At 49.5% G+C, this 21,943-nt stretch overlaps 10 protein-coding genes across 10 annotated transcripts; 2 read left to right on the forward strand and 8 right to left on the reverse strand.

The window, feature by feature from the left end:
• Positions 1–454: 454 nt before the first annotated feature.
• On the reverse strand, positions 455–721 carry VTN77DRAFT_4134 (uncharacterized protein; the record flags this gene model as incomplete). Its single annotated transcript, XM_069420160.1, has 2 exons — positions 455–573; positions 631–721. 2 exons carry the CDS (start codon positions 719–721, stop codon positions 455–457), a joined length of 210 nt encoding a protein of 69 aa, XP_069281805.1.
• A 1,438-nt stretch (positions 722–2,159) lies between these two features.
• VTN77DRAFT_4135 (uncharacterized protein) lies at positions 2,160–2,593 on the reverse strand (the record flags this gene model as incomplete). The annotated part of the gene is made up of 2 exons (XM_069420161.1): positions 2,160–2,389; positions 2,446–2,593. The coding sequence occupies 2 exons, from the start codon at positions 2,591–2,593 to the stop codon at positions 2,160–2,162; spliced, it is 378 nt and encodes a 125-aa protein (XP_069281806.1).
• A 77-nt stretch (positions 2,594–2,670) lies between these two features.
• Positions 2,671–4,359, reverse strand: VTN77DRAFT_4136 (uncharacterized protein; the record flags this gene model as incomplete). The annotated part of the gene is made up of 3 exons (XM_069420162.1): positions 2,671–2,785; positions 2,837–3,034; positions 3,143–4,359. 3 exons carry the CDS (start codon positions 4,357–4,359, stop codon positions 2,671–2,673), a joined length of 1,530 nt encoding a protein of 509 aa, XP_069281807.1.
• A 70-nt stretch (positions 4,360–4,429) lies between these two features.
• On the reverse strand, positions 4,430–6,019 carry VTN77DRAFT_4137 (uncharacterized protein; the record flags this gene model as incomplete). The annotated part of the gene is made up of 3 exons (XM_069420163.1): positions 4,430–4,508; positions 5,001–5,016; positions 5,824–6,019. 3 exons carry the CDS (start codon positions 6,017–6,019, stop codon positions 4,430–4,432), a joined length of 291 nt encoding a protein of 96 aa, XP_069281808.1.
• A 1,796-nt stretch (positions 6,020–7,815) lies between these two features.
• On the reverse strand, positions 7,816–9,055 carry VTN77DRAFT_4138 (uncharacterized protein; the record flags this gene model as incomplete). Its single annotated transcript, XM_069420164.1, has 3 exons — positions 7,816–8,536; positions 8,605–8,900; positions 8,957–9,055. 3 exons carry the CDS (start codon positions 9,053–9,055, stop codon positions 7,816–7,818), a joined length of 1,116 nt encoding a protein of 371 aa, XP_069281809.1.
• A 1,549-nt stretch (positions 9,056–10,604) lies between these two features.
• VTN77DRAFT_4139 (uncharacterized protein) lies at positions 10,605–12,292 on the forward strand (the record flags this gene model as incomplete). The annotated part of the gene is made up of 5 exons (XM_069420165.1): positions 10,605–10,607; positions 10,657–10,904; positions 11,017–11,468; positions 11,534–11,908; positions 12,246–12,292. The coding sequence occupies 5 exons, from the start codon at positions 10,605–10,607 to the stop codon at positions 12,290–12,292; spliced, it is 1,125 nt and encodes a 374-aa protein (XP_069281810.1).
• A 23-nt stretch (positions 12,293–12,315) lies between these two features.
• On the reverse strand, positions 12,316–12,782 carry VTN77DRAFT_4140 (uncharacterized protein; the record flags this gene model as incomplete). The annotated part of the gene is made up of 3 exons (XM_069420167.1): positions 12,316–12,381; positions 12,432–12,490; positions 12,626–12,782. 3 exons carry the CDS (start codon positions 12,780–12,782, stop codon positions 12,316–12,318), a joined length of 282 nt encoding a protein of 93 aa, XP_069281811.1.
• Positions 12,783–14,231: 1,449 nt separating this feature from the next.
• On the reverse strand, positions 14,232–15,044 carry VTN77DRAFT_4141 (uncharacterized protein; the record flags this gene model as incomplete). The annotated part of the gene is made up of 1 exon (XM_069420168.1): positions 14,232–15,044. One exon carries the CDS (start codon positions 15,042–15,044, stop codon positions 14,232–14,234), a length of 813 nt encoding a protein of 270 aa, XP_069281812.1.
• A 1,989-nt stretch (positions 15,045–17,033) lies between these two features.
• Positions 17,034–18,071, reverse strand: VTN77DRAFT_4142 (uncharacterized protein; the record flags this gene model as incomplete). Its single annotated transcript, XM_069420169.1, has 4 exons — positions 17,034–17,396; positions 17,452–17,890; positions 17,949–17,966; positions 18,031–18,071. 4 exons carry the CDS (start codon positions 18,069–18,071, stop codon positions 17,034–17,036), a joined length of 861 nt encoding a protein of 286 aa, XP_069281813.1.
• A 741-nt stretch (positions 18,072–18,812) lies between these two features.
• Positions 18,813–21,249, forward strand: VTN77DRAFT_4143 (uncharacterized protein; the record flags this gene model as incomplete). The annotated part of the gene is made up of 3 exons (XM_069420170.1): positions 18,813–18,963; positions 19,024–19,391; positions 19,447–21,249. The coding sequence occupies 3 exons, from the start codon at positions 18,813–18,815 to the stop codon at positions 21,247–21,249; spliced, it is 2,322 nt and encodes a 773-aa protein (XP_069281814.1).
• Positions 21,250–21,943: the final 694 nt, after the last annotated feature.

Raw genomic sequence — 21,943 nt, forward strand, 5'->3', positions numbered from 1 at the left:
AACTTGATTATCGATAGAAGATGCAAGACCAGTGATGGCCCGTTCTGTGCTTCATGTTTGCTCATCTACTTGCTTGTCCGCACCTTCCACTTTCTGCCCGTGTGCTGTTCGAGTTGTTTGAAAAGCACGCTCTGAGGGATGTATAACCCGACTGACTGCCACGGTGCAGGACGGTAGAGTGCCACCAGCATGCCGGCGAAATGTAAGCCATCCTCTCTCACTGCCAGAACTGGGGAGCCTGAATCGCCACTGTCTGCAACACTCAACTTGGTTTTCGTGGGCCACATCAAGCACATCTGGCAAACATCAAACTCTGCGGGATCATACTGCTCTGAAGGAGGCATGGTGATGTGATGTTTCTCAAAGGCGAAGCACTGTCCAGGGCGGTCTGTTCCACCCACCGTCGTGGCCGATCTCGCGCCGTCCTTTATGATGACCTCTTCATGATCTGGATCTAGTTGGCCGACAATCGCGCCCGTGATGGAGATACTTCGAGTCGGGGATGATAGAAAATTGCTTGTTTCCCGCACATATCCCAGTACCTTTCCAGTCCGTAATCAAATCCAAGATTGCCTAAAAGAAGTCACAAGAAGATCCATGCGAAGAGAATAAGAGGCATGATTTACTTACATGAGCGTAGAGCGGGGAGGACCTGCGAACCGGGCGCAGCGAATTGCCAAAACAATTCGCTGTCTCCCCGGTTAAAATCGCTGGCCCGCATGACGAGGATCTCCAGGTTGAACAATCGGGAGATTGTCGACTCAAGGTCCTCTGGGCAGGGGAATGAGTCACTGTCGTCGTCGTCATCATCATCATCGTCGTCAAAGTCATAATGATAATGAAGTTGTACTTCACGGATGAGAGGAATCAGAGTCGGACATTGTGCGATGGTTCAGACAAACTTCTCAGCGCTGGCAGGATGTTGAATCCAGACGGAACGGTAGAGGATGGGGACGGCAAGCTGGCGCAATGGACGGAGTCACCGTGGCGAGATCGTGGAGCGACGGACCTGCCCGCAGCGCAACAAGGATGGATTCCACCATCTCCTGAGGGGGAGAGAGAAGGGTTGCCATTCCGGTCTTTTTGTCAAACCAATCTGGCTGTGGATGAATACTTCGCAGCAAACAACATGTTATTTGTTGGCGAGTGTAACCGTTTCCCACGAGGAGTTCAACCTGGCATGGGACTAGCCAAACCACTAACACTGGGAGCTAAACTTCACTGTATGATCAGTCAATATTAATATTATTATCTACCTAAACTCCTTCTACTAGATTAGTTACTATTAGAGGCTGGTAGCTACAGATAGGATAAAAAGGTTAAGAAAGGTATTAATAGCCTTAAATTCCAACCTATAAACTTATAACTATTATAGATAAAGAGTATAATTATAAGAAATACTGCCTCTAGGTTAAATAAGTAATAGATTAACTACCTCCCCTTAATATAGGTTTACGACATGTATGTATGTATGCACATTAATATTTAGGTAGGTACATACCTAGTCCTTCCTAGTTGGGGGCCTTAATCCTGGAGCTGAGCCTTTTCTTTGCCTGAAGGGGCGGGATTCCTCTTCAGCGGTTTGCAAAAGTTACTATTATTGTGAAGTGCTGTATCATGGCACATATTACACAGTCAGAGAGAAGGACTGTCCCTTATCCATCCAGGCGGTTCCCTACCATAACTAGATCCATTACCTTTTTTGCATCGATCGCATCTGCAAGCGATCCATGCCTTGCCTTACCTTGAGACATCAGTAATTATGTCTCTTTTCAAACTAATCATATTCGTTGGAGGAAAAAAGCTTTTTTTTTGTAAGGATATTTAATACACTGTATCAACTTGAAGTTTGAATGAACTTGAAATTGAATATCCATTTTCCTAGGTAGGTATCAAATATGCAAATAAATAGATAAATAAATAAACAAGGCCATTATCATAAACTCGTCACGTCATTTGAGAAAAGAAGAGAAGTCATCAGTCGCTCGATTTCAATCGAGCCCATCAAGAGAAGAGGACCGAGAAAGAAAAAGAAAATTTTGCCAAGTCACTTCGCTTCCGTTTAAACCAAGCCGTCGTGTTCCATCCATCATCAAAAATATCAACCAACAGAGCCGTTCCAATAGTTGATTGATAGCAGCAGCTATCGGGTCAAGCTCTTATTCCCTCAAATATACCCTCCTGTCGTCAAGAGAAGCGAGAAACTTGCCGAATGCCGAAGAAAAGAATAAAGAAAAGAAAACCCACACGACTCCGCGTATATCGACCCGCCCATCACCAACTCCAGGTTGTTCTTTTTTCTGTCTGTATGTATTTTTGGACGCAAATATCAACAAGAATGACAAATGGTATCTCGTGCAAAAGCTGTGTCGTGTCGTATGTACTGTGTCTAGCACACCCTGGGTCAGTGAAATAGACGGTTGGATCATGGGGGAAACAACTAACTTCGATATCGTTTGACTTCGTATCGCATCAACCTATCTACCAGGTGCATCCTGACGGGCGGATCCCTGCTGACCTGCATGTGCTGTTCACGACAAGCCGTTGTAAATTCTCTGAAGTGACCACGACTTGTCGAAACCGCAGTAATCATGGATATTGACACTGAATCAGCGCACGCCTGGCAAGCCGAATCGGTAGGAACACCAGCGGAAAGCTTCGTATCAGCTGCTAGGAATGTGTCCGCCGCCGTCTTCCTCGGTTGCTTCCTTCAGGCCGCTGGGAGAGCACTTTGCGCAGCTCAGGGTCGTCTTTGCTCTTGTCGACATGATGAACCCTGACGTGTCTGTATGCCGCAATTAGCAGCGATCTATCGCGTCGCAGGTTGTTGGCCTACCGTTGGAGATTGTCTGGCCGCGGATATTTGTGCTGCTGATCGGTACAAAACGGACACACATATCCCGGAGAGCTATGGACCAGACCATGGCGGATCATCTCGTTTTTACGCTTGAAGCCTTTCCCCCCAACACCACGAGGGCAGCCCGGAACAGGACAGAAGTGTGGCCGTTCTTGGGAATGAACATTTGCATGTGAGCTGTATCAAGTTAGACATTTTCAAAATAAAAGAAAAATCCAAATACAATATATATATATATATATATATATATATAAGCAGACGAAACGAACAGGTAGGGCGACTCACTTTAAAAGATATTGTGTCTGAAAAGGCGGAGCAGTACATCCCGGGTGCATACACTTGTACATCGGTCCACTCGGCGGTGATGGCCCCGACAAAGCCGGACGTTCATCAGGCCGTAGATCGGTGGGCGTCGGATATCCGGCAGCCGGACTCTTGATCGATTGGGGCCCGCGAGGAGACGCATCATATGGAGAAGTCATATGGGCAAGATCGGGCTTCAATCCCTGCGGCCTCCAGTAAGAAGACTGCGACGCGGGCGAGAGGCCGGCCAGATCTTTCGAACTCATCGGCGACACATGAGAATAGGGACTGGGCATCTGCGTTGGTGGTGGCGGACACGGGCCTGACAGCTGACGCTCGCGACCTAGCACGGTTCGAGGTAGTGGAGGAGGAGAAGCTGCCGAGATGGACGGGAACGGTGGGATCCCATTAATTCGACCGGAGGAGTTTCTTCGAGGGGCCTCGGTCAGTTCCCCTAATGCCGATTGCAGCGATGGCAGACTCTGTGTATTCTCGGGCGACCCTCCCGCAGCGGATTGAGGCGGCGACTGGAGGGCTGGGAGTAGTTCCTGTGGCGAACGGTCGGACGGAGAGATGGCGAATTTCCCCAAGGGCGAGGTCGCCAAGGTATCTTCTGAGGCCTTCTCCGTTGTAGGTCCGAGAGAGGGTTGTTGGCGGTGACTAGGCCTTGGAGATCTATTCTCCGTCGTGAGCTGGTCGATAGATGGTAGTAGAGGGCCATGGTCGAACGGCGCTGGTTTCCCACCAGCCGCTGGAGTATCGTCAGGAATTAACGATAGAGCTTTGGCAGCTGCCTGTCCTAAAGCTGCTTCAGAGGTTGTCCGTGACGATTCTGACTTTTGGTGGTAGTGGTTCGGTTTGACAGGAACTGTCCTCTCGTTATCATCGTCTGATGAGTCTACGACCAGCGGTTCCTCTGCGGCGATTCTGGCAATATCCGGCCTGTTTGGGTCTAGAAAGCCGATCAGGACGCCATCGCCTAAACTGGACTGGGGCTTGACCGGTTGCCTGCGTTTCTTACGCGAACCACCCGGAGAACTTCCTTGGCTTGAAGGACTGTCGCCTCCCCCTTCTCCCGAGGTCGACTGCTTGTGCAAAAACGGGGGGAGCTGCTCCTCCGGCCCGTACTTGATGACCTGGGGCTGCAGGCGGGGGGAACGATTCAAGGCGTCATCGGAGTCGTATACGTCGGACGTCATGAAGGCGAGACGTCAGTCATGAGTTGCGTTGGACCTTAGACAGAAGAAGAGAAGAAATCTTCTGTTCAGACTAGCTGGACGTCGACTGTCGAAGCCTGATGTCCGGCAGTGAGCAAGGGTTAATTAAGGGAACAATCGAGTCAGCAGACCTGAGCCTCACGTTAGCCATCACGTGTGTCCATTGGCTGAATACAGAAAGAACACGTGCCAGCGGGAGCAGGCTGGCATTGAGATGCATTGTCCAGAGCAGAGAGACACGCAGAAAATGAAATGATCACGGTATCAGGTATCAAATGAAGGAAAGGAACAAATTGAAATAAGGTTCAAGAGCTGGCAGCATGCATGTACCATGATGAAACGAACCAAAGAGAAAACATCCAGGGATGCAATTCGAGTCACGAACAGAAATCATGAGAATTCAATCAAAATAAAGACATAACCCACGCATTGGCAACCATTGAGACCATTGCATAGTAAAAGGAATATAAAGACCAGAAATTTATACGAGGACTGGTAACAACTCCCGAAGAGAGAAACATTTATATGCGCCCGAATTTCCCAGATGCAAAATCGTAGGCAACGAAAATAAGACAAGAAAATAGGTAACCCAAAACAACAACAAAAAAAAAAGGGATATATACCACTTTAGGTTCTGTTCTGGAGTAATCTAATCAAAATTCGACCCCAACTTCTCCGTACATCTGAGAGGAACGATTCGAATAGTGATTGATTGTCTCGCGATGTCAGAAAGTGCGCTCGCAATGGCCTCGCCGTCCTGCTGATGACGGACGGGCCTACCTACGCCAAGGTGGCTGAGACTTGGGCGTCCAGGAGAATGCTGCCTACGCTGTACTGTAGGGTTGGCAACACGACCGTCGAGCAAGGAACTTGGCAAGTCCAAGGGCATCCACCGTGGGAAAGATGCAAGAAAAGTCGACTGATCGGGAGGGAGCCAAGCCCGGGCCTGCACGGGCGAGCGACAGAGGAGAGTCAGGCAGTGTCTAAGAGGGTTGTTGATGCAAGGCTAGAAGGCGGGAAACCCGCTTAGCATGGATGCTGCAGCGGTCTGCTGAAACACTACACACCCAACGCTTCCTGAATCTCCCTCGAGGAGGTGAGGTGAGGCTCTTCAGGGTGGCACGAGCGGCGGAGATCGAGGGCAAGAAAGATAAGAAAGAGCGATCTCCCCCGTTTTTCTTTTCTTGTTTTTCTGATTCCCCCTTCCCGGGAGCGAGGCGCGCGAGGGTTGGGGAGCTATTTAGTCAGGTCACTAACTAACTAATAACGGTGCCTACTATGCTGGGCCAGGCTCTAGCTCTTTCTCCGCCGTCCACGAGGGCATGTGAATGCGCTGGCGCGACTGCAGGCGGCTCGCTACTGGCGAGATGAATCTTGGAGGCTGACGAGGCAGCGCGCCACACGAGGGCCAAAGTGCAGTGAGCAGTGATACCGGCAACCGCTAACCGGCTGTCCCGGCCCCGTGCTGCCACGTCCGCCCGGCAAGCTTTGAAACGGGCTCCACTAAAGCATTCTGCACACGAGAAGCGATGAGGCTCTGCTGAGGCGAGGGAGCTGCTCGCCGTGTGTGACGGTCGAAACCATCCAACGCAACGGTTGGCCAGTTGTGCGGTGGGACATGCACGCCGCGGCGATTGGGCATTGGGCCAGACTCGAGAGGGGTTGGCCTAAGGCAGTGGCCTGACTGGCAGTCCATGTTTCTTCTGGAGAACAGTCTTATCGTGACCCCTCTTTTGCATATTGCACCTGTGGGAGGGAATTGGAAACGTCTCGACGTTGCAGGAGCATGAATTAGGCACATTAATATCACGACATATTGGGGGGCTGAGCCAATGTCGACGCCCACCCACCATGCTCGTGGACGGGGAACCTTGCTGGGACAGACGAGGGCAGCCTGTGTCAGACTGCCAGCAATGCCATCGTATTCCAGGCATCCCATTCTGAGACGGGTGCAGGAGCAAGCAAAGCAGGCTAAAACAGGCGAATGGCCCGAGTTCAAGCTTTTCCGGAGAGCCGCAGGAACAGGCCAGCTGGTGATCAGCCGCAATGCCAGCAGCAGCAGCATCACCATTATTATTTATATCATTATCGCAGGTCGACTACTACTCCACACTACCACCTGAGGTATGAGATACTTGCAATTAGCTGAACTCAGCGCAATCCTGGGAATTCCACAGTCCACGTCGAGGGCCACCCCACCTGGCCAGACCATCCTGCAGCACTAGGTCCGTCGATCCCCCTTCTCCCGTACCGCCGCATCCTTGAGCCTCTTTTCGTCAGTCGTCAGTCGTCACTCGTCACCTTGTATTTGCATTTTGGCAAAATTCAATCCAACAATGGATCGATGGATTTTTATACTGGAGGAGGCCATCGGCGGTATAATAATTAGCAATCCCTGATCTCTCTTCCGGCTTCTTCCAGCTGACAACGTAACGGTTCTGTATGGATTTAGATGTATTGTCACTCACTCTCACATCAGATAATGTTGACTGTTGGGCTGACAAACTTATCTAACAATAACCGAATCAATCATCGGTCAACAATAATAATCAGCCATACAGAAGAAGAGTGTCAACTTGTTGGCTGGTCTAGTAGATCTGGTTGCTTCAGCTGGGGTATTTTTACGGGAGGATCTGGATCCCTACAGGATTGAGGACACAGACAACTACAGGTACCTACCTAGTTAACTCCGCCCAATACGGAGTACCTAAGTACGTAAATGTTCATGGCTGCAGGATTCTGGGTAGGTACTTACTTACCTAACTAGGTACAGTAATACTGTACAAGCAAGCCTATCACAAATTTCTCAACCAACAGGGTACCAACCTGTTCTCAACGGAAGAAACGATGGCATTGCTTCGAGGAGGAGGGCAATTTGCAGCTGTAAAAAAAAAAACCTATCTATCTACGTCAAGCAGTTGTTGGCAACCCTCATGGCCTGCAGAAAATGTTATTCCAGTGTGGGGGCTGTTTTTTTTTCCCTTTTCTTTTGGGAGAGGTTGGCAGGATCATCAGCAGGATCTTATCTGAGCTTTGCGCATTATTATCTCCTGACTCTGTGACATACGCGGCTGGGCGATGTTCCAACGTGTCTCCATAGATCACAAGTTCCATAGATGATGACGTCTTGTTTTGATTGATGTTGGCCTATACCAGCAGGTACCTTTCCACCTTAATGTCGGGCGAGACATTCATTGGGCAACTCCTTCAATCAATGCGGCTCAATATTGCCTCCTTGTAGCTAATTAATCAGTTGACTAACCATTGCCGTAACTGGGTGGTATGTACTGGGCGATGCTTCAGTGTTCACATACGGAGGACAAAAATAACCGTCTTATGACGATCTTTGGGTATCATCAATCGAGCATTATGGCTAATATCTGCTTGATCCAAGCACATTCAGAATATCAATAGGATAATAATATTTTAGGTCTTATCTTATAATTTCCCTTTTTCTTGTGAACTTTGTAGCAACCTTTGCGATCGTTCCTGAACCTGCTTCACCCGTTCCCACGCCTCCAGAGCGAAAGGTCGCATGTTTTTGGCGTACTCGCTCGCCCGGGCGCTGCTCGCCTGTCGCAGCGCGTACCGTGCCGCGATCCCTTGCATAATGACCGAACTTCGGAAGGAAAAGAAGGCATCTCCCCAGAGGATCTCCGGAGCCGGGTCCCATCCCGCCACCTCGGCATACCACCGCAAGCACTCGTCGCGAGTGGGCAGCCCAGGTGTGGCGCCCGGCTTGAAACTCTCGGGTTTGTGCTCCGTGCTACTGATATAATAAGGGCTGGTGAGGTTGCAGATGTCCGAGAGCGGATGGCCGATGGTGGCCATCTCCCAGTCGAGGATGCCAATGACTCGCGGCTCCGTCCGGTGGAAGACCATGTTGTCAATCTTGTAGTCGCCATGCACCAAGGTGCCCCGGTCGCGAGGCTGAGTCGCCTTGTTGGAGAAGAAGCGCACCATGTCCCGGAAGTGCGGCAGCTGCCCGACCGGTTCTTTGGTGTCCACATCCACCGCCTGCGCTTGCGACTCAGAGATAGTGGTGAAGGTGGCAATTTGCCTGTCATAGAATCCTGTAGGCTTTCCAAAACCCTCCAAACCCACTGACTTGGGATCGACTCGATGGAGCTTGGCCAGGGTCCGAACCGCATCCCGCCATCTATACAAATCCAATATTAGCCAGTCCCACACAGATAAAAACGCAATTGAAGGACCACAGGCACGTACATCTCGTTTCTTTCCTTTGGACTCACACCCGGAATCGAAGGATCCGTGAACATTCTGCCGTCTAGGAATTCCATGATATAGAAAGGCGTCCCGACCACGCTACTGTCCTCGCACAGGCAGTAGGCCTTGGGGACAGGGACGTCCGTCTGTTCCAGGGCATGGATGATCTTGAATTCGCGCTCGACCTTGTGTGCCGTTTTGGAGAGGAGCTTGCCCGGGGGCTTCTTGCGCAGGACGAACCTCTGTCCGTCAGCCGCGGTGAGCTGGTAGGTAGGATTCGACTGGCCGAAACCAAACTGCCACACACAGCGGGAAATCAGTGTCGGTTCAGCTGTAGTGCAAAAGAACCCACCTGTTTCACATCCAGTGGCGTCTTGATCAATGGGACATGCTCGTCAATGTACCGCTCCAGTGCCGGAATGTCAATTGGTTGGCGCACGGGACCAGCCATGGCTTGTCAGTTCGAATCAAACGACACGACGCTGTATTACCGCGGGAGAATCATGACAAAGGCTGTATATTCGATAATGAGGGTGGTAGAAACAGGGAGAAAGGCAAATGGATTTGTAACCTTTGATATGACGTACGTACCTAGGTTAGGTCCCTGTCGGCAGCCGGGGAACCGAGGCTGTCCGCCGCTTCTCCATTCTCCAGACTAAGACGGCTGCGGGGAAGGGAGCTTTACCACAACAGATCCCTCTTAGGGCTAACCCTGCATATACTATATACTATGTTTGATTGACTGGCTTAGATCTTATACTTATTACTTTCTCCTAGTTTTATCTCTATCTAATAACTTGTTGACAATATAGCTCTATTTTCTTATTCTCTAGGTGGGTGTCGCTATCTCAATCAATATTCCTTTGTTTGCTAATAAGGATTATAATATCTTTAAGAATTTATTAATCTGTTTACTTTGGTTATACTATTAGCAGGTATAATGCCTGGCTGTGATCTATTGCGCAGCGTTGATTATTAATTAATAATACTACAGGTAAGGGCAATGCTATCTTAGGATATCCTATGTATAGTTCTTTGGCCTGTTCGCCTAGTAATGTCATAGAAGATAAGAAGGGACGCCTGGCGGATGGCATCTACATATCGTGGAACTTGGCGCGGATTCGAAGAGAAGATGGCGGCGATCTGGATGATGGTCTACATGGGGGCTATTTATTTTATTTTATTTTATTATATTATTATTTTATTTTCCCTTTTTCTCTCTCTTTCTTGCGGAATGGATGAGAGTCGAGGAAGACGAGGGACTTTTTTTTTCTTGATCTTTACGTGTGTGTACTTTGCTTTTGCAAAGTTCTTCAATTAAAATTCACTTGTTCAGTCGAAAGAGCATTGTGAATGGTATATCGAAAGAAAGCATGGAGGAATTTCATGGCGAAAATCGCATTCGAGGACTCCAAGGACCGTCTCTCGTGTCCAGGGCTCGATATGTGACGATGGGAGTGATGTGAGGGCTTCCAGAAGTGACTCAAAAGAGACAACTGTCGATAAAATACTTTTGATGATGATATTCTTCTGGTCATGGAAAGCCTTGTACAGGGAGGGGTTCGAAAGGATGGCTGTTTGAAGGGTTGCGATGTCTGTCAGAGAGCATAAGATCAGCTGCCTACACTCGACCGGTAAAAAAGTGAAACAGGCTGTTGGCCGTTGCCGATATTGTGTGTTCATGGTGAGTTTGGTCAATAGTAAAGGAAGTTATGTCTGTTATGGCTCACCGTTCAACATCACAGACAGGTCGGCCAGGTCAGGTGATTTGTTCTCCCAACCTCATCGAACTTGCCATTTTGTATCCTTTGTTGCGAAAATCACTTAGGCTATGACTAGGAGGAACCATTTATTGAAGATGACGACTGAACTGCATGCACAATAGATTTGATACCAGGCACAACACCTTGTCACAACCTGGCCTGCGCTGTTCCTTTTTCTTCATCCCCCATCTTTGTTAGCAATTCGACAGGTGAATTCATCTGCTTCATTTAACAGAGATGGTAAAATCTTGCGCTTCTTTCTTCAAGGTCATAGCTGACTGTGCAATAGGCAGAACCAACGCTGGAAGGCATCCCAGTGGAGCTGCGAATCCTCATTCTCGTGAGCGTTTCAGATCTGAAGACTCTCTCCAACCTCGTCCATGCCTCTCCAGCATGCCGTCAAGCATATGTCCTCGTCAGACAAGAGATCCTCCATCGTTTTGTTGGGCAGCAGTATGGCTGTGTGGACATTGCCGAGGCAATCGCTGCCATTCGATCGGAAGGTCTCCATGCTGAGGTAGAATCGAACAAAAAAAAGTATCATTGCCCTCTTAGATTGTCGCCGTCGCCACCAAGAAATTCGGCAATTGGCGTCGCCCAACAAACCGGCCAACGTTGAGGAAAGCATTAAGCTGCTGCATCTTCACAGAAAACTCGACTTCCTTTTGCAAGACTATGGTCTGACTATGCCTAGCCCGCCATGGATGGGCAGTATGCGATGGGAGAGCGAGATCTTGCCGCTTCGACTGTCCGATGATGAAAGGGCGCGCCTCCTCCGAGCACTCTATCGCCTACAGACATATTGCAATATTTTCGGGACTCAAGAATATCTTCCGCAGGAGAATCAATCCCTGGAAACAAAATTGTCTTCCTCGAACTGGTGTGGGGTTACTTTTGAAATAGAGGAAATGTGGAGCCTGTTCTTCGGGACGATGCCACCCTGGGAGGTTGAAGAGTTTGCTTGCGTCTGGATCTACGCTCGTAATAAATACACTCAAATCTTTGAGGAGATCGCGGAGGACGTGACAACAAACGGTGCCAGGTTTAAGTGGCTTCCGCTTGGCTCGTTGCCTATTGAATGCAAGGAGCTGCACCCATACGGTAAGTACATTACATTATACTACTTTTTTCCAGAGGCAGTCTGATAACCATATTATATCTGACAGATGATCACTATGAACCCTATCGCAATCATTTAGTATCCATCGGGCCATGCTTTCTCTACGAGGTCCTTCGTCAAGAATCATATGAAAAGCGCTGGGACGTGGTTGCCTCCAACGCACTACCCTATCAAAATTCCTTCATGGACTTCATAAAGCTCTCCCTCTATCCGGGACCTCTGATCTACCCGGCAGACAGATGCGAAAGGGAGGACGTTGCAAGCCTGCTCCCTGCCCTGCCTCCGCTGGAACGACCCAATATGGGCTGGATCCGATACTGGTACGGAAGCGACCCCATGGACAACGTGCGGCGTGCAGAAATTTTCGACCATTCCCCTGTAATCGAGGAAGACTGGGAATTGGGCTATGTGTTTTGGGATGGTAAGCGGTTGGCCGAATGGGACGTTCCTTTATTCGAGGAGTCGTGGGAGGAGAGTTGAGTATATGGCTCGTCTTTCTTTTCTTTTCTTTTCTTTCCTTTCCTCCCTGCAAGAATCAACAGGCTTCTATCACAGGCTTCTCGTAGGCACACTTGCCGCTGAGTATGAATAAACTTCCGAAACCTTAATGACGAGAGATCATTGCTTCTAACGTGATATAGTCAATACAACATTGAAATGCTGCAAGTGTATAGAGTATGAAGTCCGCTAATTCGAATCGTGATTGTCTCTGCTTTCTGCCGTGGGCTTCCTGAAGGGCCCTGGCTGTTCTCATACAGCCTTCGAGACCTATATCCGGGACTGCGTGATCGCGACGGAGAGCTAGACCGCGTCGAAAATGATGATTACTCAGTTCTTCTTGAAACCAGTCTTCGGCGAGCTCCTGAAGCTGCTTGAGTCGTTCGATGGCTGGGACTGAATGCGTTCAGTATCTCAGAGCTAAAGCAATGCAGATATATACTGACTGAAAAGGGGCTTCTCTCAAAGCCACCTTGAATCGGCAACATAGTAGCGCCAGTCGCGTCTGCAATTGGTGTAATGTCAGATGCCTTCTTCGCTGTAGTTGCAAGAATCCCGGCTGCATGACCAGGTACAGGAGGATTATGTTAGTCCGACGGTATCATATTGCTTTGATCATCCCTTGGGTGACACTACCTACCCGGAATAGCTGGGTCCACGGAAATAATCTCTTTGATGGCTGCTTCCACCAGAACAAAATTCTGATCATTCGCACTCGGATACCGGCACATATTTCGATGATGAGCATAAACCTGCAAAATAAGATTGGCAACTGGAAGGCAAAAAGTTGCGTGCATTGCTGAGACCAGGTTGAGGCGCTGCAAGCACCTACCCTAGTTAGGTAATAGTGGTACTTAACTACCTGGTACTTGAATGAGGAACGCCCACCCTTCCCGTCTTCATCATCTCCTTCCTTCCTCTTCTAACCAGACAGATATCTATCGCCTTCTAGCCATGCCAGGGAAGAACTCGACTCGACCTTATGATTCTGGATCAGCTCATGCAGACCATCGAGACTCGACCAATACTCGCTGCCAAACAAAAGCCTTGCTCTTCTTTCCAACGTTGAATGTGATGGAACAGTTACGTTGCGACAAGTTTTTATCCAAAAAAAGGTCAAGAACAGATGCTGTTGCCGTTGCCGCTCAAACCCAAGATTATCATTGTCTCTTCCGTAAAAAAAGACTGAAATGATAGGTAAATGGTAGTACTACTAAGAATTTACCTATTAAGATTCTTAGTTTAGTACCCAAGATTAGGTTTCAAGCATTTGCTACCTACCTAGGTTTAGCTTCACAATTACCTATTTAGGAAACTGACAAACAAACAGCCTATAAGCACGATATTCTACATCGAATCTCATAGAAAAAAAAATCTATATCAGATAGAAAAACAAGCACCGATTTCGGACCAATACTATCAAATTTGCCACATATCTATCAGCTTATATAAAGCCGCTTGTTAGCTTAGGTACTACTATCCACGGATATGGCTTTTAGATAGCAGATTAGAAATCAAGATTCATTCCTTCCTATTTGAGTATAGTTTCTCCGTTCTGCCGGCTATGTACTGTGGGCATGTCGGGTAGTCGAGTGCCTCGAGTCAGGTAGGTGGTTATACCTTATAGGTTAATATAGTCAAAGCCACTAAATCACAATATTAATGCAAAAGAAAAAGAAAAAAGAAAAGAAAAGGAAAGAAATTCTAATCCCGATACAACGGTCACTTGTCCAACAGGGCAGGGGCTTAAAGAAAAGAAGGCTGAGCTAATGCAGCATGGGGGAAGGGAATAAATAGTTTGAATACTATCTATCTAAATACCTCTCACCAAAAAAAAAAAGTTACTTACCTGATCTACTTGTACCTACTGATCCACTGTCTTCTATGGCTCTGGCTCTGTATGCGACGGTGGCTGTGACTCGTAACGGAATCTCTATTTTCTACCTAGGCTAGGTTGAGCTCCATCCAGTTCCAGTTCCAGTTCCAGTCGTCAGGCTCATCTCATGAGCCATGAAATAGGTCGTACTCATGACGCATGACTGCGTCTATTCTACATACAGGTACAATATGATGATAATGACGATGATCAAAATGCCAACATGCCAACAGATCCAAGCCACAATCCCGAAAGATACCCAGAATGTCAGTCCCAACTCCGAGAATGCGTTCCAAGAAAAGAAATTAACCATAGAGACAGGCAGGACAGAGAGAGGGAGTGGGGAAATGTAGAAGAAAGAAATATCGTCTTATTGCGACCGCCTCTTGTGAATTCGCCGGACATGGTCTTTCATATTGTCCACCCGGCTAAACACCCGACCACACCCCTCCCATTCACACATAATTTTCGGATTGTGCTTGGCCTCGTGTCGAGCCCGGTCTTTCTTGCTGGAAAAGCCCCCCTCCGTCGCCTGGGGGCAGCCCTCGTAGCGGCAGAAGAGGTACTTGTTGTGCCGGTTAAAGTGCTTGCGCAGATCGCAGGCACGCGTAAACACCGTCCTCGACGAGCACCCAGGATACGCACAGCGCCAGGTCCCATCTGCGTTTCGGATTCCGTAGTTGGTCAGGTCTCCTGGGTCGGGGGATTCTGATCGCAACGGTGGACTGCGAGACATCCTTTGTTGTTGCAGTTGCGGTTGCTGTTGCTGGTGCAGTTGAGGGAGATCCGCATCGAGGTACGGATGACTCGATGGCATGGTGTATGGATGTGCCATCGACCCTTCCAGAAAATAGTCCTGTGAGAACGGCGGTGGTGGCGTCGATTCATTATAAGTCCCGACCGTTGGTGATCCTGTATACGGCGGAAGACTTGGATACGAATCGTGGGCATAGTGGCTTCCTCCCGAGACGTTGCTGGGCGATATAAAGTCTTCAGAGACCATCAACGGTTGATGGCAGCTTGACTGCAACGCTAGGTCTGAAAAGACACACTGGGTCATTTCGCCATCACCCTCGAGAGCCATCCCAGCCGGGTACGAGATGAAGTCCGACATCTCGACAATGTACGGAGTGCCGCAGAGAGACACGGGCGAAGGATATTCAGGAAACGGGAATTGATGCATGGAGGCAGAGTCGGAGGTAATGGACTATCAAGAGGGAGCAGAGATCGATCACGCATATATCATGTGGAGGGTATAAATCGGAAGAAAATAGCTGTATTATACAGAAGCGCGGCATCAGCCTCCATGGATCTGGTCGACACAGCCATCGGAGGGGCATTTCTGCAGACAACCAACACCTCATAAATAATAAGGAGTGGATGAACAGCAAAGATGCACAAGCTCAGCTGGCCTGGAGAGCTGTGGAGGAGCGGACAAATCACGACAGGCGATGGAGGTTAACGGTAGGGCTGTCGGCCCTCCAGTCGTGCCGCTGCCCGATACAGCTCTTCTGCAGGGCTGATGACTTTCGTTACATTGGGCTTAGCAGGCTTTTCTCGTCTGAAACCTTCCAACCTTGTTATCATAACTCATCCCGTCTAGCCTCTCTGAGTAAGACTTGCGTGCTTCTTATTTACCCTGTGCTCACTGTCCTGATCTTAAAGAGACCAATGGTGGCCTCAACGAACAAATCAAAACGTCAAGACCATTCCCCTCGGGGTAACTAATAGAGTATTTTTCTACCAGATCGGTTGCAAATCTCTAAAGCTCTAGACCAGTAAATCCTCTTTTCTGTGCTTCCTTCTCAAGTAACAGGCTAAGTTAGACCCCCACAGAGACTTATTGTTCTATAACTAGATATCTTGTCAATAGTTAATATGCTTCTGATATTCTTTCTTTGCTTATGTGCTCCTCGACCACTGTGCACATCATCACACTGCAGGCAGGGCAGTTGTGCGACTGGTGTCAGCATTGTGATCACAGCTGAAAGACCGTGCTCGAAACAGTGTGCATGAGACTTGGTGCCGTCTTTCCATCTTCTATAATATTAAGACTGAGAGTAGACCAAGGTGGTCCCAGATTCTGCACACTTTTCTAGAACAAAACAAGCGCAGGGGTTTATCCGTCGCATTGGGCCGGTAAATTGGTCCTAGAGGGAGTCGACTATACTTGTCTTACACCAAGCATAAATATCCATCATTGTGAGCTTGCAAAGATCACCAGAGCAAATGACGGACATCCTGCAACTGGAAAGCAGACTCAATATAGGGTTGGCGAACCGGATCCGACCGCAAAGACACTAAGAAGCTTCTACGTGTTCACCGAGAATTGTCGTGATACCAGAAAGGGTAAACCCCGCTGCCTGCAGGGCTCTCAGCCTCAGCCCAACGATCTGCAGAGAACGCGCCCCGGAGAACCTCATATTTGCAACCCCCGACGCAATGGCCAATTTCTGCCTGGTGATCCCGGCCAACGGAGATAGTTTGCAATTTGCCCGAGATGATCCAGAGACAGGGACGTTGGATTAATAATAACTCTGGGATTTGTGCGTTTGTCGGGGGAGAAACCACTTCACGTCGCCATCCATTCTCGCTCCCCTATCCGCAATCTGCCTGGAGCGTGGCGGTGAGGGCCCCCTTCCAGTTAGTGTCGCGATTTACCTACATACTCCGGAGTAGATAGCCTCCACTCCAAGGCTTAGCGTTCATCGCTTATGCATGAACTCGACTTAGCAGCATGCTTGGGGGCAAGAAGGCGGTGTCACTGTTGGCGATGGGATCGCCAGCCATGTTCCATCGTCCCAAAGGTTATTACAGCCAACCGCAGCTAATTAAAGACATGATGGATGCTTCCCGTAGGGCTGATACCGGCAAGCATCCCTCGAGAGACAGGATATACGTAAGTAAGCCTGTCAGAAGCGGAGATCAGACCTGATGTGGAAGGGATCTACTGTTTGTAATCAAGTGATCATGCTGCTGACGCGCTATTATTTCTAACTGTTTTGCAGATCGATTGAATCAGATCTGATAGGACGTCCGACGTTGCTGGAATCGTATTATTCTCCCAATCAAGTATATTATGTGTCCATGAGTGTAGAATGTAATGTAACTGCACCGTGCAACATTCGATATATATAGATCCATTCGCGACTGCCCTTCAAGGGCTGTCTGTCTACCGTGGCAGTTCTCCAGCCTCTGAAAGTAACGGTGTCCTCAGTCCCGGTGTCTTACGGTCATCCGTATCGTTGCCCCGTTCTCTATATAGAACATAGTGCTGGACCATGAACAGCAGGTCAAAGAAGATGGAGATATTCCCCAGCAGGAACTTCAGAGGGTTCCCGGTCACACCGCTCCAGTCAGCCTGAAAGCAAGAGTCCAAAATCAACTGGGCAATCGACAGGACACCCCCGGCAAAGTCCAGCAGGATCTGCTTGATATCCCACCCGACGGTGGACTTGCGTTTGTAGTTGACCCATGCTTGGGGGACGTATTTGACAACGGTGATGACGAGTTTCACATAGGAGATTCCATAGAGCTATCGGTCCAAGGTCAGCAATCACCTTCTTCTGCAGTTCTTGTTGGCCACATACCACATCAATCCACGCCCACGAGAACGGGTCGTATCCTCCATCCGGACTTTGGGTCCAGACAATCAGAACCAGGATCGCGATTGCCAGCAGAGAACCCCAAAACAACCCAGCCACGGGCTTGCTCACCCGCTGGTATTGCGACACTTTGAGCCCCCAGATCTGCGGGTAGAATTGTGAGTAGACGAGGCCGCTGAGGATCACGGCATGAACGGCAAAGGCCAAGTCATTGAACCGCACGCTGGGTTCCGGGGAGACGGGATTCCGAGCTGCATATTGCTTTCGAATGAGCGGCGAATACAGGAAACACGCCGCGTAGACTGCGTAGCAAATGAAGCCAAGGCAGTTGATCGTCGGGAAGTCGATCGCGAGGCCGCTGGTGGACTGGCGACGAAAGTTATGGATCGGTTGCGGGTAGAAGGACGCCGACCAGCATAGCATACTTGAAGATATCCATCAGCACAATCACATCGGTCGACAGGTATCCTCTCTTCACATACTAGATCCATCCTAGAAGGCTGCACAACGCACGGAGTCAGTTATCAAGAAGCCCGTCTGCCATCGCCCAGGGGGAGTAGATACCGTGATAGGGCCTTAACAAACAATTCCAACTGGGACCCCATGGCGACTCAACGGCTTCCCGCTCAAAGGCGCGGGAAAGTGTATCAAATTTGGTGTTGAAAGGCTGTCGAGAGTCGACGGTGGTCATAGTCATACCGACGGGCTCCGTGTAACCTCACCGGAGGCCGTAATGGCGTCAACCTCCACCAGTCCAAAGACAGATAGCAAAGATAAAGGTGGACGATTAGATAACCGATTAGCCCGTGATCTACTCTCTGCCTCAGGCATCAACTTGCGAAGGTGCCCACCGTTGTCCGGGTTATGCGTTGTCGCCCTAAACCGTAAACAGCAAATCGTTGTTGTGAGGTCGTACCTCAGCCTGCTGCATTCCCACGACAGCAAGGCTGTCTGTTTGGTCCAAAACTGGCCCTGCTTGTCTATTATTCTCTGCCTTGGGATGTTATTCTTTGTTCGCAGATCCTATTTGTTGACTGGATACACCTCTCTTGACGGCTTCATCCTCCACATTCCTTGAACAGTCTTCCCCGCTTCTCTATCTGACAGTCAGGAATCGAATACGGCACCAATCACTACGAATAGTTCTGCGATCCCTTGTATCTCCAATCACCCTCAATATACATAACTCACAGCACGAGCATCAATCTTCCTGATTTGACGTCGCATGGTGCATTCCTTGGAGTGGGAGATCTCGCGAGATCTCCTCCGCTGACTCCAAGTCTCCAACATTCCCCGGACTTGATAAGTGGAGACCTCAGTAACGAAAGACCCAGCAAAATCCGATCATGTCGTCCAATCCAGATCTCACCCCACCGGGGAGCAGCACCTATGCTTCGGATACAATGTACGTGGGGGATGGAACGTGGGACATTTCGCGCAATACCTTCCTTCTCCCCAATTTGATGGGACTCAACTTTGAGACGATGCAGTACAATGGTATGTTCTGGCCGGTACATCATGAGGGGAGGCCAATTGCAACCTGTTAACGTAATTCAGGCATGGGAAACCGCTTTCGAGAGATGATAGGCTATCAATCCTTAATAGTAGCACATGGGGTCTTAGCAACGGTCGTGTTCTTGGGCATGGTTCCTGCAGCCATCTTAATCGTCCGGTATTATTCTCTGTGGGATCGCTATTGGGCGTTCAAGATTCACGCATGGCTCCATTCCCTGACGTTGCTACTTACAACTGCCGTTTTTTTACTGGGTTACTTTGCCGTCGGTCCCCAGCGAAGCCTGACTAACCCACATCATGGAATCGGGCTTGCCATCTATGCGCTGGTCGGCTTCCAGGTCCTCTGGGGTTGGCTGGTCCATAAGTTGGCGAGGGGAAGGAGGATGTATCGTGTGCCTTTGGCGTTCATGGTATGTGATTCTCATGGATCCAGCCTCTGGCATGGCAAACTAACTCTCCTATCAGATCCACCATTGGATAGGTCGCGCTTTGGCAATTTTGGGAATCGTTCAAATTCCTCTAGGCATGACCCTATATGGTTCTCCAAAATCCTTGTTCATCCTCTATTCTATCGGCGCGTTTATCCTGCTCGCTATGTTTTTCATTCTGTCTTACCTGTACGACGGTGATGGGCGTCTCATTGAATCCGATTACGACAGTCGTGGGAGTTACATCTCCGGACCGTCGGTTGTCGATGACAGACGCCACAGCAGTCTAGGCCGTACAGCCGCCGCCGCCGCTGCAGGAGCAGGGTTGGCAGAGCTCTTCCGGCGGCGGTCGCGCAGCAAAAATCGTAGTTATGTCGAGGGCGACCCGCATACTTCTTATCTGGACGAAAAATATTCTGAGGAGCCGCATCATGGTGGTCTGGGGAGACGGTTGCTCCAGCTTGGCGCAATTGCTGGCGTTGTAGCTCTGGTCAAACGTTTATTCAGCAGAAGGCGAGAACGGGAGAGCGACACTGAGTCTGGACGTTACCGACATGCCCGCAGTGATAGTCTGAGTGAATATTACCAGCGACCTACTGATTACCGATCACCGAGCAGGCGCCCGAGTCACGACTCTTTGGATTACAGCAGCGGCTATTATACTCAAACCGACGAAGGACGTGGCCGCGGCCTTTTTGCTGCCGTCAGGAACCTTTTCAGACGTCGCAGGGATGATGAACAACGACGTGTGGAGGAGATTCGTCAGCGAGACATCGAGGAAGAAAGACTTGCAAGGGCAAATAGCGAGCGGAAATATACGGGAGATGGCTTCTCCCCTCGAAGGGAAAGGCGTGCAACCTCTGCTTTCTCGACTGATATGACTTCAACGGATATCACGTCCCATCCGCCTCGCGCCACAAGCCCTCTGCCGGGGGAATCTGTGCTTTCAGGCGAGCCTGTCGTCTCAGGGGGTGCTAATAACCTACCACATGCGGACGTACCAACAGGGGACATGCCGACCGTGGACATGCCAACCGTGGACATGCCAACCGTGGATATGCCAACTGTGGATATGCCGACTGTGGACATGCCGACTGTGGACGTACCAACTGCAGACGTGCCGACTGCTCACCTACCACCTGTGGACATGCCACCTACTCCACCTGCACATCGTTATGCGTCTGGCAGTGCGGCTGCTACCGACTTGGAAGCTGCTCTCGAAGCTGTCGCCGGAGCTGCTGCGGGCGCAGCCACAGGATCTTTTATAGGCCGGCATCGTCGTCGCAGAAGTAGCAGCAGGCGGCGACGCGAATCGGATGTGGAATCGCCGCCAGTGTCTGTCAAGGTGAAAGTGCACACCGATGGCCGGCACGTCACGCTTCGAAGGCTCACTGAAGAAGAGGCCGCAGCCAGCCGGGAAGCAAGACGCAGGGGAAGGGAGAGAAGAGGTTCACGCCGCCGTCGCGGCAGTGTCAGCTCTTTGTCCGGTAACGAAGGAGGCACCACTGATCGATGGCGTCGAGTCGAGGAAATGGAGCGTCGACAAGCGGAACAGATTCAGCGAGAACAAGAGGCAGCAGCAGGAGCTGGAGCTCCCAGTGGAGCTGCCAGTGGAATAATGCCGTCTGCTCCGGGTTCTCATGCCGTACCCAGCAACGTTTCTGTCCCACCTCCTCTGTCGACCTTGCCTTACAGCGGTGGCAGTATCACATCGCCCGGCACGTGGACCGGTACCGAAGCCAGCGCTGACTATGCCAGCAACCGACGGAGACGGCGTGCTGAGCGTGCCCAGTCACGGCTAGGAAGACAGCAGCAACAACACAGCGTGGAATTCACTTGATATACCGACCGACGTAATTTCACCTGAGTTTCTGCGATTTTTTGGCGGCAAAAACTTGAATAAAGTTATTGACACGAATCACGAATGTTTTTGATTTCACGAAAATAACAGAAAAAACTTGGTGGTGGTACAGTCCCTTTGGCTTTTTCAGTCAAAAATGTTGGATGGATCAAGGTATGGGTGGGCAGGTTGGTTAGATGAATGAACGAATGAAATAATGATGGATGATGGATGATGGATGACGTTTGTTTATACCTGTTTATGTGCTTAATGACTTTTATTTACTACCCTGGTGTCCTTGATTCATGATTCATGACGATATTGTTCGCAGCTCTTGTCCCTTTTTCTTTCTTTCATGTCATTCATTCCATCATGTCATGTCAGCGTTGTTCTCATTTCTTGTTCTCTTGTCTTTTTCTAAATCGATGTCGACACGTTCTTTTTTTTAATTCCCCTTTCTAATTGATTTCCGTTTCTGCATGTTTCTTTCGGGTTGGAGAATAAAGGATCATCTCTGAAGTTTTCAATTTCATCCACGAGGGCAGTCTTTTCTTTTCTTAGTACTTTAGTGTACTAGTGTGCTAGTGTGCTGCTGTACAGTGTACTATATGAATTTCCAGGTGCATAAATTGAACGAAACGTTGCTGTTCGTTTCAATCAATTCAATTGAACTCGATCAATGAAACGGGATGAA

The sequence above is a fragment of the Rasamsonia byssochlamydoides genome (assembly GCF_041956645.1).
Source record: "Rasamsonia byssochlamydoides strain NRRL 3658 unplaced genomic scaffold VTN77scaffold_3, whole genome shotgun sequence".
Lineage (NCBI taxonomy): Eukaryota > Fungi > Ascomycota > Eurotiomycetes > Eurotiales > Trichocomaceae > Rasamsonia > Rasamsonia byssochlamydoides.